General features: G+C 42.8%; 2 protein-coding genes across 2 annotated transcripts; both read left to right on the forward strand.

Moving 5' to 3' along the window:
- Positions 1 to 2,001: 2,001 nt before the first annotated feature.
- LOC144326739 (olfactory receptor 2AK2-like) lies at positions 2,002 to 2,934 on the forward strand. The gene has a single exon (XM_077923519.1). The coding sequence runs from the start codon at positions 2,002 to 2,004 to the stop codon at positions 2,932 to 2,934; it is 933 nt and encodes a 310-aa protein (XP_077779645.1).
- A 13,139-nt stretch (positions 2,935 to 16,073) lies between these two features.
- On the forward strand, positions 16,074 to 16,661 carry LOC144326740 (olfactory receptor 2T27-like). The gene has a single exon (XM_077923520.1). It carries the CDS (start codon positions 16,074 to 16,076, stop codon positions 16,659 to 16,661), a length of 588 nt encoding a protein of 195 aa, XP_077779646.1.
- Positions 16,662 to 17,525: the final 864 nt, after the last annotated feature.

Here is a 17,525-nt window from a genome sequence, read left to right on the forward strand (position 1 = left end):
AGAGAGAGAGATAAATACAAATTAGGGATGGGTTTATTTCATTTCATTTTATTTCATTTGCATTAAAATGAACTAATTCACACTTCCGAAACCACTATGCAAATTGAAACACAGCTGTCCTTCATCTTTTCCCAACCAATGTGTAAGGACAATTGCTTGCAAAAATGTGTATTATTAGGAGAAACTAGCACTAAATGGCACCTGAATTTCCTGAATATTTTTAAAATTATTATTAATTGCAAATAGCTGTGGGAATGTCGAGAACTGAATTTAAGATTGGAAAAATGAGAAAACATAACTGTTTACCATATCAGTGAAAAGTGATTTGGATTGAATTGGACCATATCAGTGACAGCTCCACACACCTATTTTCAGAATTTTGCATCAGATAAAATGTAAAATGTATAGATTTAGAATTTGTAAGAATCTGTGTTTTCTAGGAACTTTGGAAATGTACATTTTAATGTCAGGGTAATAAAATGCATTTGAATGTTTTGCTAATGTTTTCAAAGAGTTCAGTCATGAAGACATATAGAGTAGCAGAATGAGATTCTGGCGTCTTTGCCTTACATCCTAATATTCATTAAATTAAGCAACATTTATTATCATTGCATTCTTCCTGTACATGTGCTATCTTTAATTCTGGCTCACTATTTAAGGCTCTGTGAATGGTGAAGATTATTGTCTTCTTCAAATACTGAAAGGCTCTGTTCAGATAAAATTTCTGCTGATAGTTGTCACTATTTTGCAATCACACACACGATCACATCAAGATGGTGATCTGTCTTTAGTTTCTTGCAGTGTTTTGCTGCAATGAGGTGCCTTTTGTTTTGTTTCCAGTGTCATCCACATTAATAACATAGACAGGATGAAAAGATAGATGCAAACTGAAGGAAATGATTGTTGAGACAAGTACAGTGGTACCTCAGGTTAAGTACTTAATTCGTTCTGGAGGTCCGTACTTAACCTGAAACTGTTCTTAACCTGAAGCACCACTTTAGCTAATGGGGCTTCCTGCTGCTGCCGTGCCGCTGGAGCACGATTTCTGTTCTCATCCTGAAGCAAAGTTCTTAACCTGAAGCACTATTTCTGGGTTAGCGGAGTCTGTAACCTGAAGCGTATGTAACCTGAGGTACCACTGTAATAAATTCTCCAGTTTGGAAGTTAATTTTAGAAATTCACCTGGTTGAACCAGAAATCAGGTAGTGGGTAAATATGGAGCAGACCAGATAAATAATAAAAGAGTAGAAACTGAGAAATGTGTTCAGTCCTAAGAATTTACTTGCAGTCATGAAAACATGCTATTTGACTGAATTGCCTACCCATTTGTTATTAGCAGTAATATTTATATAACACTTGATACCAAAATAGGCTTCTAAGCAGTTTACATGCATGAAAATAGGATTGGAGCACTTTCAAGAAACCTGCTTATTCAGCATTTATCCGACTTTGAGGGCCAATTAAATGAGATTGCATTATATTACACTTTCCCATGCATTTCCAAACCTTCTCTTGCCCAGAGGGGGGCGACGGCGACGGCGGGGGGGGGGGGGACAGGAGTAGGTTTGTTGCACAAAAGAACCCAATCCACATTAACTGAGAAACCCGAATTTGCTGCTATGCCATTGAATCCCACAAGCAAAGGAGTGAGGATCTGGATGCACCCAGAAAGACCTCTAACATGTTGGGCAGTATATGGACTTTCATGCATTCAATAGAACTTCCCTCCAGCTGTCCCATTGAACCCTCAAAATCTCAGCTGGAGGATTGGGAACCCCTAAATATTTTGGGGGGACTCATGGGGAGGGAGTAGAAAGAGGCGGTCTTGTTGCACCATCAAGTGTGCAGAGCATTGGACACAATCCATTATGTTAAAAACTGCTCTCTTTTTTTGTTGTTTATGTTATGTGTACAGTGGACTCAACCTTACAATTTGGCACACCACTTCTCACAAGTCCTCTCCTTGAGTCTACAGGTGAAATTTGGGCAAATGAAGGAGGGATGGGAGAGGGAAATACTTCATGGACCGTGTTCCTTCTTGTTGGACTTCAGCATCAAAGGTCACCTATGGTTTTCTTTGGTGTGATCCTCTTCATGTTCATAGTAGCTCTGATAGGGAACAGCCTCCTTCTTTTTCTGATCAAGACAGACTCTGGTCTGCAGACCCCAATGTATTTTTTCCTCAGCCAACTAGCCTTCATGGACCTCTGCCAAGTTCTCTCCATTGTTCCCCAAATGGCAGTGAATTTTTTAACCCAGAGCTACAGCATTTCACTCTACGGTTGTGTCGTGCAGATCTCTGTCATACTGCTCTTGGGTGGGGCAGAGTGCCTCATCCTGGCAACCATGTCATATGACAGGTATGTGGCTATCTGCAGACCACTGCAATATCCGGTTCTTATGAGGAGCAAAATCTGCAACATCATGTCAGTTGCTGCCTGGTTTTGGTCTTCTGTGCAGGCCTTGACCTGTTCCCTTTATGTACTGCCTCTTCCCTACTGCAAGTCCAATGTGATCAACCATTACATGTGTGATTATCCAGCCCTTGTACAGTTGTCCTGCTCTGACAATTCTGCCTTCAATAAAGTCATATATTTTGGGGATTTCCTAGTTTTTCTCATCCCCATCTCAGTCATCCTGGCTTCCTACATAGCCATCCTACTTCAAGTTCTCAGAGCACACTCCTCTGGAAGTAGCCACAAGGCCTTGGGGACCTGCTTGTCCCATCTGTGTGTGGTGGGGATCTTCTACGTTACGGCCATTTTGACGTACATGACACCTGCCGCTTCCTATTCAGCACAAAGGGCCATGATACACACTGTGTTTTTTACCATTGCGCCTGCCATGATGAACCCTTTCATATACAGCCTGAGGAACCGGGACGTCTTAGCAGCACTGAGAAAGCTCTTTGCAAGATGCACAATGTGTCAATGATTTCAGCAGGAAACAGAATGGCAGGTACTCTCCCTTTGGAATTTATCCAGGGGCTGAAATTTAGCTGGAAGGAACTTAAGTGAGAGATACCAAATTTGTCAAAGGATGCTTCAGATGGGCGTATTATTGTGGGATTCTTGCTACTTACGAGTGAACAGAGTCTGGAAACCAGAGTCTGCTTTAATTAAATTGTTTTTAGTTGTTGTCATTGTTCATGTTGTTTTACTGTAAAACCACTTGGAAATATTTTATGGGGCATCATTCGTAAATCGAATCAACTACTAAGTAAATGAATAACGCAGGTTTTCAACAGTGTCCATTTGGTGTTTTTGGCATTGAAATATGTAGCTATTTCCCCTACCCCATTTAATTCAGATTTATTTTCTCTGAGGAAAATCATATGTATGTCTATGGAGGGGGGGGGAGTGAATGCGTGCATAATGTGTCGAACAACCCCTTAATAACCTGATTTCATGACTGCTGTAACTTTTATTTGAATAATGCATAATAGGAAATTTTTGGAATGCCCTAAAACATTGTATCAATTCTAAGGATCATTTCCCCTGTCTAATATATAACCTTCAGTGAAAGGGCTGGGCATATTATGGGCTGCCAGCTCCACCACCTCTCGTGAGAGACTGTTCCACTGACCAACAGCTGTTACTGTCTGGAGGTTTTTCTGAATGTTTAGTTTTGTTGTTGTTTAGTCGTTTAGTCGTGTCCGACTCTTCGTGACCCCATGGACCAGAGCACGCCAGGCACCTCTGTCCTCCACTACTTTCCGCAGTTTGGTCAAACTCATGCTGGTAACCTCGAAAACACTATCCAACCATCTCGTCCTCTGTCGTCCCCTTCTCCTTGTGTCCTCCATCTTTCTCAGCATCAGTGTCTTCTCCAGGGAGTCTTCTCTTCTCATGAGGTGGCCAAAGTACTGGAGCCTCAGCTTCACAATCTGTCCTTCCAGTGAGCACTCAGGGCTGATTTCCTTAAGAATGGATGCGTTTGACCTTCTTGCAGTCCATGGGACTCTCAAGAGTCTTCTCCAGCACCATAATTCAAAAGCATCAATTCTTCGGCGATCAGCCTTCTTGATGGTCCAGCTCTCACTTCCATACATCACTACTGGGAAAACCATGGCTTTAACTATACGGACCTTTGTTGGCAAGGTGACGTCTCTACTTCTCAAGATGCTGTCTAGGCCTGTCATTGCCCTTCTCCCAAGAAGCAGGCGTCTTTTAATTTCGTGGCTGCTGTCACCATCTGCAGTGATCATGGAACCCAAGAAAGTAAAATCTCTCACTGCCTCCATTTCTTCCCCTTCTATTTGCCAGGAGGTGATGGGACCAGTGGCCATGATCTTCGTTTTTTTGATGTTGAGCTTCAGACCATATTTTGCGCTCTCCTCTTTCACCCTCATTAAAAGGTTCTTTAATTCCTCCTCACTTTCTGCCATCAAGGTTGTGTCATCTGCATATCTGAGGTTGCTGATATTTCTTCCGGCAATCTTAATTCCGGCTTGGGATTCATCCAGCCCAGCCTTTCGCATGATGTATTCTGCATATAAATTAAATAAGCAGGGAGACAAAATACAGCCTTGTCGTACTCCTTTCCCAATTTTGAACCAATCAGTTGTTCCATATCCAGTTCTAACTGTAGCTTCTTGTCCCACATAGAGATTTCTCAGGAGACAGATAAGGTGATCAGGCACTCCCATTTCTTTAAGAACTTGCCATAGTTTGCTGTGGTCGACACAGTCAAAGGCTTTTGCATAGTCAATGAAGCAGAAGTAGATGTCTTTCTGGAACTCTCTAGCTTTCTCCATAATCCAGCGCATGTTTGCAATTTGGTCTCTGGTTCCTCTGCCTCTTCTAAATCCAGCTTGCACTTCTGGGAGTTCTCGATCCACATACTGCTTAAGCCTTCCTTGTAGAATTTTAAGCATAACCTTGCTAGCGTGTGAAATGAGTGCAATTGTGCGGTAGTTGGAGCATTCTTTGGCACTGCCCTTCTTTGGGACTGCGATGTAGACTGATCTTCTCCAATCTTCTGGCCACTGCTGAGTTTTCCAAATTTGCTGGCATATTGAGTGTAGCACCTTAACAGCATCATCTTTTAAAATTTTAAATAGTTCAGCTGGAATACCATCACTTCCACTGGCCTTGTTATTTGCAGTGCTTTTCTAAGGCCCATTTGACTTCACTCTCCAGGATGTCTGGCTCAAATGTTTAGTTAGAATCTCCTTTTCTGCAACTGGAAGCCATTGCCTCGAGTCCTACCCTCAAGAGCAGGGGGAAAACAAGCACGCTCCCTCTTCCATGTGACAGCCCTTTACATATTTGAAGATGGCTATCATATCTCCTCTCAGTCTCCTCTTTTCCAGGTTAAACATACACAGCTCCTTCAAGCATTCCTCGTAAGGCTTACTTTCCAGACCCTTAATCATCTTGGTTGCTCTCCTATAAACACGTTCCAGCTTGTCAATATCCTTCTTAAATTGTGTTTCCCAGAACTGGACATGGTATTCCAGGTGTGGACTGACCAAGGTAGAATAAAGTGGTTCTATTACTTCCCTTGATCTGGACACTAGACTTCTGTTGATGCAGCCGTGAATAGCATTAGCCTTTTTTTGCTGTTGCATCACACTGTTGACACATGTTAAGCCTGTGGTCCACCAAGACCTGTAGATCCTTTTTTTTTTTTAAATAAATTTTTATTAATTTTCCAAACACATAATAAAACAAACAATACACAAAACAAAAACATACAAACATATAAACATGTATAATTTCATAATCTTATTTTCATGCACCTTACTTCTCGGACTTCCCCATACCTCCCCTTTTCTGCATCCTTGTTCTACATTTCTTCAGCAACTCCTCCAGTTAATTAATTATCAAGTTCACTTTCATATAGTTTCTTTTTTTATCTTATTGATTACAGCTGTAGTTCTCTGTTTCCCATTTCCTTAACATCTTAACACTCCTCAATTTTACAGTAATTTTTAAGATATACTTTAAATTTCTTCCAGTCCTCTTCCACTGTCTCTTTCCCCTGGTTGCGGATTCTGCCGGTCATCTCTGCCAGTCCCATATAGTCAATCACCTTCGTCTGCCATTCTTCCAGCGTGGGTAATTCTTGTGTCTTCAAATACTTTGCTAAAAGAATTCTTGCTGCTGTCGTCGCATAGATAAAAAACGTCCTGTCCTTCTTTGACACCAATTGGCCAACCATGCCCAGAAGAAAAGCCTCAGGTTTCTTAGGAAAAGTCCATTTAAGGACTTTCTTAATTTCATTATAGATCATTTCCCAAAAGGCTTTAATCTTCGGGCAGGTCCACCAAAGGTGATAAAAAGTGCCTTCAGTCTCATTACATTTCCAGCATTTGTTATTGGGCGAATGGTAAATTTTTGCAAGCTTGACTGGAGTCATGTACCACCTGTAAATCATTTTCATTATGTTTTCTCTTAAGGCATTACATGCCGTAAACTTAACACTGACCAAGGTAGAATAGAGTGCTTCTATTACTTCCCTTGATCTGGACACTAGACTTCTGTTGAGGCAGCCGAGAATAGCATTAGCTATTTTTGGCTGTTGCATCACACTGTTGACGCATGTTAAGCCTGTGGTCCATCAAGACCTGTAGATCCTTTTCACATGTACTGCTAGTAAACCAGGTGTCCCCCATCCTTTATCTGTGCATCTGGTTCTTCCTGATTAAGTCCAGAACCGTCCATTTGTCCCATATTGTCCCTAAAATGAAAAACATCAACACTAACACAGGGACGAAGGAAAGCAGACAGCGAGAGATGCAGGCAGAAGAAAAAGGCTGGAATGGATCTGGATTGTCTCTGCAGCTTCAGCCTGTGTTTGTCTCTGGAAGCAGCAGTGTGCTGATTGACTCTGGCCCCTGCAGATCCATTCCAACCTTTTCCTCCTGCCTCTGTCAGTTTTTGTCTCCCACCTTCATCTCCATCCATGTTCTGCTGGCCACCGTTTGTGGAGAGAGATCTGAGAGGGACAGGGACTGATTTTTCTGGTATGTAGGCGAGGTGGAGAAGCCATTCAACCTTTGGACCTCCTGAAGTGCCCTTCCTCTGGTCAGATGGGCTTGAGTCTTTTTCTCTGCAAGAAATATCTCCTATTTTGGCTTCCTGAACGCATTTGTGGCTATTTTGTCAGGCCCCCCCCCCATATTTACCTTTTCCTTGTCCCTGTTTGTTTGTCTTGACATTCCCTATCCCTTCTTCCTTTGCTGAAATAATTTTTACAAAATCCCTGGGGGCTCACCCAAATAAAATAGGCTGTGCATGCCTACACAAGTGAGGAGTGTGTGTGTGTGTGTGTGTGTGTGTGAGAGAGAGAGAGAGAGAGAGAGAGAGAGAGAGAGGGAGAGAGAGAGAGAGAGGGAGAAGTCTCCCTAGTCTGCCCCCTACCATAAAACCACAAGGAGAGTCCTTCTGGATCAGCCCAAAGGCCCTTTTAGCTGAGCATCCTGTTCTCACAATGCCACCACCACATGTCTGTGAGGAGCCCATAAGCAGAACCTGAGCACGGAACAGATGAATCTTCTGCTCCTTTGTTGTCCATTAGATGCATAGGAACATTCACCATCATCAGCATCCTCAATATTTGCTCTGGACTAAATTTTTTTTGTTAAATCATTTTTATTAATTTTCCAAGAAAAAACATCCAATTAACATATCAAATCATAATCCAATTAAAATAAAAAACTAAAATAAAAAAGATGGAATTATCATCCAGATTATAATTATTAATTTTTTGGGACTTCCCATAGTCTGGACCTTGAAGCATATCTCCAAATCTCAGTCCCGCCTCTCCTCGTTGTTTCCATATTTTCCACATCTCGATTTTAATGCTTTAAGGATCTCCGTCTCTGGCTCTACGATTCTCAATCATGTCAGACATCACATATCCTTTCATCCATCGAATACAGCTTTATTTGTATATGTCAGAGAACTGCCATCGGCAGTCCCAAGCAAACAACATTTGGTAACAATTAAAATAATGGTTTCGGGGCCGAATTCCCTCAGGGTGGAGCTGGTGGAGCATTTCTCCATGGAGAGTAGAAATGCTGGATTGGAAATGTGCCAGGTGAGAAATGCTGGTTCTGGTCTGAATGTTTCAGAATCAAAAGACAGATATATATTTCCCGCTTCTTGAAACAGGGAGTCAATGGAGCTAAGCAAACATTTCTGAGAATCAGGCTAGACAATAAAGGCCTAGTCTCCAACCCTGTTACCACCACTAGAGGGTTAAGACAGGGTTGTCTATTGGCCCCAGCATTGTTTAGCTTTTACATTAACTCACTGGTGACTCACATGGCCAATGATGCATTCCACCCCCCCAAATTAGCAGGCCGATCTCTGAATGTTCTTCTGTATGCGGATGACGCCGCACTTCTTGCCAGATCCCCTATTGGACTGAGGAGAATGTTGCAAGCTCTACATGAATACTGTGATCAGCATGAGCTCCAACCCAACTATGCTAAGACCAAGATCATGGTCTTCTCTGCCCGACCGAGACTCCATCGATGGTCGATGAACGGGATCCCCCTAGAGCAGGTTAACTGCTTTAAATATCTGGGACAAGTAATACGGTCAAATAGGTCTTTTCTGGCCCATAGAGACTATATAACAACTAATGCATCTAAAGCAGCCATCCAGATTAGATCTCTATATGCTAAGAATCAGGCTCAATCAGTGAAGATAGCTTTGAGTCTCTTTCAAATGAAAGTCCTCCCCCTTCTTTTGGTGGGCATCTCTTTAGGCTCCCGTAGGGATTTTTTGAAACTGGATTCTATTCAAACGCGATTCCTTAGAGCCATCCTTAGGATTCCCCCCTCGGTAGCGGGTGCGGTTATGAGATTAGAGGTCGGCTGGCAAGCTCTACGGTATGTGGCCTTGAAGACGAAGCTCTGGCTATGGCTCAAGCTTTGTTTTAAACCAGTGGGTATTGCCCCCTTGATATTGAGGGACGATTTTCAATCATCGTGGGAAAGGGAGGTCATTAACGAGGTTCAATCCTGAAGATTGTCTCACCTTTACTTTGAGTCTATGACGTACAATCGAGCTAGAGCTGTGATCTCCCGGAGACTGAGTGACATTGCCAGACAAGAGGACATAGCCCAGGTAAAACCAGGGATGTTCCTAGGGGACCAGATTTATCAGACTATACCAGCCCCCTACCTTGCAGAAATCCACTATGTGGAATACCGCAGACTTCTTACAGCGGCTAGACTAAATGTCCTTGACTCTGCGATATTGTGGGGAAGGTACAGGGGAGTACCATACGCCCAGAGAACCTGTCATTGTGCCATGGGTGTGGTTGAATCCACCGAACACATTCTCTTGACTTGCCCTTCTTATGCAGAGCTTAGACAAAATTTTATAGACCCACTCCTATGTCAATTTAGCTTCCTATCTGGAGAAAACCAGGTTTTACACTTGCTGAATAATGTCACTAGAGCTATACCTTCCTTGGTGGCCAAATTTCTTTTTTTAGCTTTTAGGCGTCGCAAGACTATAATTGACTGTATTGATATGGGGCTATTTGTTTAGCCCATTTTAGTGTTGGCTAAGCTCTAAAATCTTCCTGGGTGTTTTAACTGTGTATTGACAAATGTACCTTTTTCTGACTGATGGTCGAATAAAAAGGTTGATTGATTGAACTGCAACAAAGTTTGGTAACAATTAAAATAATGGTTTGGGAGCCACATTCCCTCAGGGTGGAGCTGGCGGAGCATTTCTCCATGGAGAGTAGAAATGCTGGATTGGAAATGTGCCAGGTGAGAAATACTGGTTCTGGTCTGAATGTTTCAGAATCAAAAGGCAGATATATATTTCCTGCTTCTAGAAACAGGGAGTCAGTGGAGCTAAGCAAACATTTTGCTGTAAATGTACGTTGGGAAATTTTCAGAGATATGCACGTTGCTTTATCAGGGAGCATGAATTGGTTTGTTTAGGTTTTGGAATCTTAAAAAACAAGCATGTCTAAAGGAAGTAAAGGCTCATGTAATTCTGCAGCCCTGAATATAGCTCAGGGCATTCCTCCCCTCTATTTTTGAATATAAAAGGATTGTGAACATTTCTCATTAATTAAGAAGGCATTTCTCTTTTTCTTAAAGAATGGAAGGGAAATCATTTTGTGGTGGAGGATGAATTGTCACCCCTTTGAAACTGGGGAGCTATAACAGCAGCAATTATTGTAAAAAATTAATTAACACAACAGAGGCATCACAGTTTTTCATCCGAGCCTTGGGAATTAATTTTCATTTTAAGAAACTAAACTTTGCTCCCTCCTTGCTGTTGTAAACAGAAGCAGTTGACACAGGTATGTAATTCTGAACATTTGTAGAAGTCATAGTTATTCTGTATTTCATCCAACTCTGTAGCCCCATGGAAATCAATGGACCTCAGTTAGTCATGGCTATTGATTTCAGCAGATCTACTCTGAGTAGAATTAAAATGAGATGCAATCTTTTGCCACATGATGGTCCATTATGCTGATCCATGATAACACCAATTTGTTGTTGTTGTCGTTTAGGCGTGTCCGACTCTTTGTGACCCCATGGACCAGAGCACGCCAGGCTCTCCTATATTCCACTGCCTCCCACAGTTTGGTCAAACTCATGCTGGTAGCTTCGAGAACACTATCCAACCATCTTGTCCTCTGTCGTCCCCTTCTCCTTGTGCCCTCCATCTTTCCCAACATCAGGGTCTTCTCCAGGGAGTCTTCTCTTCTCATGCAGAGGCCAAGGTATTGGAGCCTCAGCTTCATGATCTGTCCTTCCAGTGAGCACTCAGGGCTGATTTCCCTAAGAATGGAGAGGTTTGATCTTCTTGCAGTCCATGGGACTCTCAAGAGTCTCCTCCAGCACCATATTTCAAAAACATCAATTCTTCGGCAATCAGCCTTCTTTATGGTCCAGCTCTCACTTCCATACATCACTACTGGGAAAACCATAGCTTTAACTATACGGACCTTTGTTGGCAAGGTGATGTCTCTGCTTTTTAAGATGCTGTCTAGGTTTGTCATTGCTTTCCTCCCAAGAAGCAGGCGTCTTTTAATTTTGTGACTGCTGTCACCATCTGCAGTGATCATGGAGCCCAAAAAAGGAAAATCTCTCACTGCCTCCATTTCTTCCCCTTCTATTTGCCAGGAGGTGATGGGACCAGTGGCCATGATCTTCGTTTTTTTGCTGTTGAGCTTCAGACCATATTTTGCGCTCTCCTCTTTCACCCTCATTAAAAGGTTCTTTAATTCCTCCTCACTTTCTGCCATCGAGGTTGTGTCATCTGCATATCTGAGGTTGTTGATATTTCTTCTGGCAATCTTAATTCCTACTAGGGATTCATCCAGCCCAGCCTTTCGCATGATGAATTCTGCATATAAGTTAAATAAGCAGGGAGACAATATACAGCCTTGTCGTACTCCTTTCCCAATTTTGAACCAACCAGTTGTTCCATATCCAGGTCTAACTGTAGTTTCTTGTCCCACATAGAGATTTCTCAGGAGACAGATGAAGTGATCAGGCACTCCCATTTCTTTAAGAACTTGCGATAGTTTGCTGTGGTCGACACAGTCAAAGGCTTTTGCATAGTCAGTGAAGCAGAAGTAGATGTCTTTCTGGAACTCTCTAGCTTTCTCCATAATCCAGCGCATGTTTGCAATTTGGTCTCTGGTTCCTCTGCCCCTTCGAAATCCAGCTTGCACTTCTAGGAGTTCTCAGTCCACATACTGCTCGAGCCTTCCTTGTATAATTTTAAGCATAACCTTGCTAGCGTGTGAAATGAGGGCAATTGTGCGGTAGTTGGAAAATTCTTTGGCACTGCCCTTCTTTGGGATTGGCATGTAGACTGATCTTCTCCAATCCTCTGGCCACTGCTGAGTTTTCCAAACTTGCTGGCATATTAAGTGTAGCACCTTAACAGCATCATCTTTTAAATTTTTAAATAGTTCAGCTGGACTACCATCACTTCCACTGGCCTTGTTATTAGCAGTACTTTCTAAGGCCCATTTGACTTCACTCTCCAGGATGTCTGGCTCAAGGTCAGCAACCACACTACCTGTGGTGTACGAGCCATCCATACATTTCTGGAATAATTCCTCTGTGTATTCTTGCCCCCTCTTCTTGATGTCTTCTGCTTCTGTTAGGTCCTTACCACTTTTGTCCTTTATTATGGTAATCTTTGTACGAAATGTTCCTTTCATATCTCCAATTTTCTTGAACAGATCTCTAGTTTTTCCCATTCTACTGTTTTCCTGTTTCTTTGCATTGCTCGTTTAAGAAGGCCTTCTTGTCTCTCCTTGCTATTCTTTAGAAATCTGCATTCAATTTCCTGTATCTTTCACTATCTCCCTCGCATTTTGCTTGCCTTCTCTCCCCCACTATTTGTAAGGCCTCATTGGACAGCCACTTTGCTTTCTTGCATTTCCTTTTCATTGGCATGGTTTTCGTTGCTGCCTCCTGTATAATGTTGCGAGCCTCCATCCATAGTTCTTCAGGCACTCTGTCCACCAAATCTAGATCCTTAAACCTGTTCCTCACTTCCACTGTGTATTCATAAGGGATTTGATTTAGATTGTATCTTACCGGCCCAGTGGTTTTTCCTACTTTCTTCAGTTTAAGCTTGAATTTTGCTATAAGAAGCTGATGATCTGAGCCACAGTCAGCTCCAGGTCTTGTTTTTTTGATTGTATAGAGCTTCTCCATCTTTGGCTGCAGAGAATATAATCAATCTGATTTCGATGCTGCCCATCTGGTGATGTCCATGTGTAGAGTCGTCTCTTGTGTTGTTGGAAAAGCGTGTTTGTGATGACCAGCTTGTTCTCTTGACAGAACTCTATTAGCCTTTGCCCTGCTTCGTTTTGATCTCCAAGGCCAAACTTGCCAGTTGTTCCTTTTATCTCTTGATTCCCTACTATAGCATTCCAATCCCCTATAATGAGAAGAACATCCTTCTTTGGTGTCATTTCTAGAAGGTGTTGTAAGTCTTTATAGAATTGGTCAATTTCAGTTTCTTCAGCACCAGTAGTTGGTGCATAAACTTGGATTACTGTGATGTTAAAAGTTCTGCCTTGGATTCGTATTGAGATCATTCTATCATTTTGAGAGTGCATCCCAGTACAGCTTTCGCCACTCTTTTGTTCACTATGAGGGCCACTCCATTTCTTTTACTGGATTCTTGCCCACAGTAGTAGATATGATGGTCATCCGAACTGAATTTGACCATTCCCGTCCATTTTAGTTCACTGATGCCCAGGATGTCAATATTTATTCTTGCCATCTCATTTTTGACCACATCCAACTTACCAAGGTTCATGGTTCTTACATTCCAGGTTCCTATGCAATATTTTTCTTTACAGCATTGGACTTTCCTTTCGCTTCCAGGCATATCCGCAACTGAGCGTCCTTTCGGCATTTTGCCCAGCCGCTTCATCAGCTCTGGATCTACTTGTACTTGTCCTCCGCTCTTCCTCAGTAGCATGTTGGACGCCTTCCGACCTGAGGGGCTCATCTTCCAGCGTCATAACTTTTATATGCCTGTCTTTGTCCATGGAGTTTTCTTGGCAGGGATACTGGAGTGGCTTGCCGGTTCCTGCTCCAGGTGGATCACGTTTGGTCAAAACTCTCCACTATGATCTGTCCATCTTGGGTGGCCCTGCACGGTATAGCTCATAGCTTCTCTGAGTTATTCAAGCCCCTTCGCCACGGCAAGGCAGTGATCCATGAAGGGGAACACCAAACACCAATTTACTTGTACTTAAAAAACTTGAAAGCGTATGGTAAATAGAAAAATATATTCAAACAGGAAAATGTATGTATTTATGTAGCGTATGAATATTTATTTTAGATCATTGCATCCTGCCATACCCTCCAGGAAAGATCAAGGGATTCAAAGAAGAGAAACAGATATTTTTATAAACCAGATTTCATTTGAAAGTGAGACTTAGTACTACACATACTATTTATTCCCACATTCTCCCTATGTGGCACTTCAAAATGTACATGAGATAAACCATTCTGCTGGAAACAATTTACTACAGTACTCATGGTTTTGCAGCTGTAAAGCAACTGAACTACAACAGCCTGGCATTGGTATTCTTTAGCTGTATCATAGACACCAGGCTTAACACCTGCCATCCATGTCCTTTCATTTCAAACAGGAATATTTACGAACAGAGTATTCCATTCTCATGCTTAGGCTGAGTTTGGGTAGGACGGGTAGTTTTGTGTCGCTCTAAAGCATGATAAAGCTTTGAAATATGACCTATTATTGTGCATTCATTTATTACATATTGAGTTTGTCCTTTCCTTTAACAGCCTGCTGGATAGGTTGGAGTAAGGCAGGGGCCGCCAACATGACGCCACCCAGATGTTGGAGCTATAGAACCCATCATCCCTGAGAACGGGCCAGAATCTCTAAACCTGCTCCAGAGAAGCTGAGAAAGGGGTAGTGCTATGGATCTGGAGGGACAGGAACATGGTCCTTCCGGTGGTTGCATGTTTGAGATTTCCCTTCTATAGCGGTGAATCTGGATCCCAAGTGACCCATTTCCACTGAAAAAGAACTGCAATAAGCTTCACCGGAACAACAATAGAGAAGTCCCACAATTAGCGATATGAAAGGAGAAGTTGGGGCTGGATCAACCTCAAACACCCTATTCCCCTTTCCCTTCTAAAACAGAAGGTTGGCTGGGTTTTCAGGAATTATCCTACCATTTCCCAAGCATTTCTGCACCTTTAGTGGTGGGGGGAGGGGGACAGGGGCAGAACAAAAGCACCCAAGCCACATTAACTGAGCAAACCTAAGCTGCTGCTATGCCATTGAATCCCACAAGCAAAATACAGTAGTAAAATTCATGTCAAAATGCTGTTTTAGGGGTTGCTTTTCATCATCTGGAACAGATTTCCATTACTTTCTATTGGAAAGCACACCTGGGTTAAAGTCCGCTTTGGTCTGAGATCAGACTTCTGGAACAGATTAAGGTTGTAAACCAAGGTACCACTGTAGTGAGAATCTGGATGCACCCAGAGAGACATCTAACATTTTGGGCAGTATCCAGCATTGAAGCTGTGCCTGCAAAATGGACTTCCATGCATTCAGTAGAACTTCCTCTTCTTTCCAGCTGTCTCTTTGAACCCTCAACATCTCAACCGGAGGGTTAAAGGTAAAGGTAAAGGGACCCCTGACCATTAGGTCCAGTCGTGACTGACTCTGGGGTTGCAGTGCTCATCTTGCTTTATTGGCCGAGGGAGCCGGCGTACAGCTCCCAGGCCATGTGGCCAGCATGACTAAGTCGCTTCGGGTGAACCAGAGCAGCACACAGAAATGCTGTTTACCTTCCCGCCGGAGCGGTACCTATTTATCTACTTGCACTTTGACTTGCTTTCGAACTGCTAGGTGGGCAGGAGCAGGGACCGAGCAACGGGAGCTCACCCCGTCACAGGGATTCGAACTGCCGACCTTTTGATCGGCAAGTCCTAGGCTCTGTGGCTTAACCCACAGCGACACCCTCGTCCCTAACTGGAGGGTTGGGAACACCCAAAGATATTTGGGGGATTCTTGGAGGGGAGAAGAGGAGAAGAAGTCTTGTTGCATAGGCAGAACTAAGTGTGAGGAGCATTAGACACAATCCATTATATTAAGAACTGCTCTCCTTTTTGTTGTTCATGTTATGTGTACAGTGGATTCAACCCTACAATTTGGCACACCACTTCTCACAGGTCCTCTCCTTGAATCTTCAGGCAAAATTGGGCAAGTGAAGCAGGGATGGGAGAGGGAAATACGTCATGGACCGTGTTCCTTCTGGTTGGACTTCAGCATCAAAGGTCACCTATGATTTTCCTTGGTGTGATCTTCTTCATGTTCATAGTAGCTCTGATAGGGAACAGTCTCCTTCTTTTTCTGATCAAGACAGACTCTGGTCTGCAGACCCCAATGTATTTTTTCCTCAGCCAACTAGCCTTCATGGACCTCTGCCAAGTTCTCACCATTGTTCCCAAAATGACGGTGGATTTTGTAACCCAGAGCTACAGCATTTCACTTTACGGTTGTTTTGTGCAGATTTTTGTCACAATGCTCATGGGAGGGGCAGAGTGCTTCATCCTGGCAACCATGTCATATGACAGGTATGTGGCTATCTGCAGGCCGCTGCAATATACAGTTCTCATGAGGAGGAAAATTTGCAGCATTATGTCAGTTGCTGCCTGGTTTGGGTCTTCTGTGCAGGCCTTGGCCTGTTCCCTTTATGTCCTGCCACTTCCCTACTGCAAGTCCAATGTGATCAGACACTACATGTGCGATTACCCAGCCCTTGTTCAGTTGTCCTGCTCTGATAACTTGGCATATGATATAACAGGATACGTTGGTAATTTCATGATCTTTTTCATCCCCATCTCAATCATCCTGGCTTCCTACATAGCCATCCTACTTCAAGTTCTCAGAGCACGTTCCTCTAGAAGAAGCCACAAGGCCTTGGGGACCTGCTTGTCCCATCTGTGTGTGGTGGGGATCTTCTACGTTACAGCCATTTTGACGTACATGACACCTGCCGCTTCCTATTCAGCACAAAGGGCCATGATACACACTGTGTTTTTTACCATTGCGCCTGCCATGATGAACCCTTTCATATACAGCCTGAGGAACCGGGACGTCTTAGCAGCACTGAGAAAGCTCTTTGCAAGATGCACAATGTGTCAATGATTGCAGCAGGAAACAGAATGGCAGGTACTCTCCCTTTGGAATTTATCCAGGGGCTGAAATTTAGCTGGAAGGAACTTAAGTGAGAGATACAAAATTTGTCAAAGGATGCTTCAGATGGGCGTATTATTGTGGGATTCTTGCTACTTACGAGTGAACAGAGGTCTGGAAACCAAAGTCTGCTTTAATTAAATTGTTTTTAGTTGTTGTCATTGTTCATGTTGTTTTACTGTAAAACCACTTGGAAATATTTTATTGGGCATCATTCGTAAATGGAATCAAATCAACTACTCAGTAAATGAATAACACAGGTTTTCAAAACAAAAAAAATTCCTTCCAGTAGCACCTTAAAGACCAACTAAGTTAGTTCTTTGGTATGAGCTTTCGTGTGCATGCACACTTCTTCAGATGTATCTGAAGAAGTGTGCATGCACACAAAAGCTCATACCAAGAACTAACTTAGTTGGTCTTTAAGGTGCTACTGTGTATCTGAAGAAGTGTGCATGCACACGAAAGCTCATACCAAGAACTAACTTAGTTGGTCTTTAAGGTGCTACTGGAAGGAATTTTTTTTGTTTTGACTATGGCAGACCAACACGGCTACCTATTCTGTAACAGGTTTTCAACAGTGCCCATTTGCTGTTTTTGGCATTGAAATGTGCGGCTGTATTCCCCAACTCTCCCCATTAATTCAGATTTGTTTTCTATGTGGATATTGTATGTGTGTGTGGGGGGGGGGGTGTTAATGTGTGCGTAATATTTCAAAACAAGCCCTTTGCAATACCTGAATGTCCAATCTGCATCATTGCCACTATATGATTTGTGACGGTAGCAAAAAATGTATCTCAACATTCATACTGTGGCTTT

Source organism: Podarcis muralis, chromosome 2 (assembly GCF_964188315.1).
Source record: "Podarcis muralis chromosome 2, rPodMur119.hap1.1, whole genome shotgun sequence".
Lineage (NCBI taxonomy): Eukaryota > Metazoa > Chordata > Lepidosauria > Squamata > Lacertidae > Podarcis > Podarcis muralis.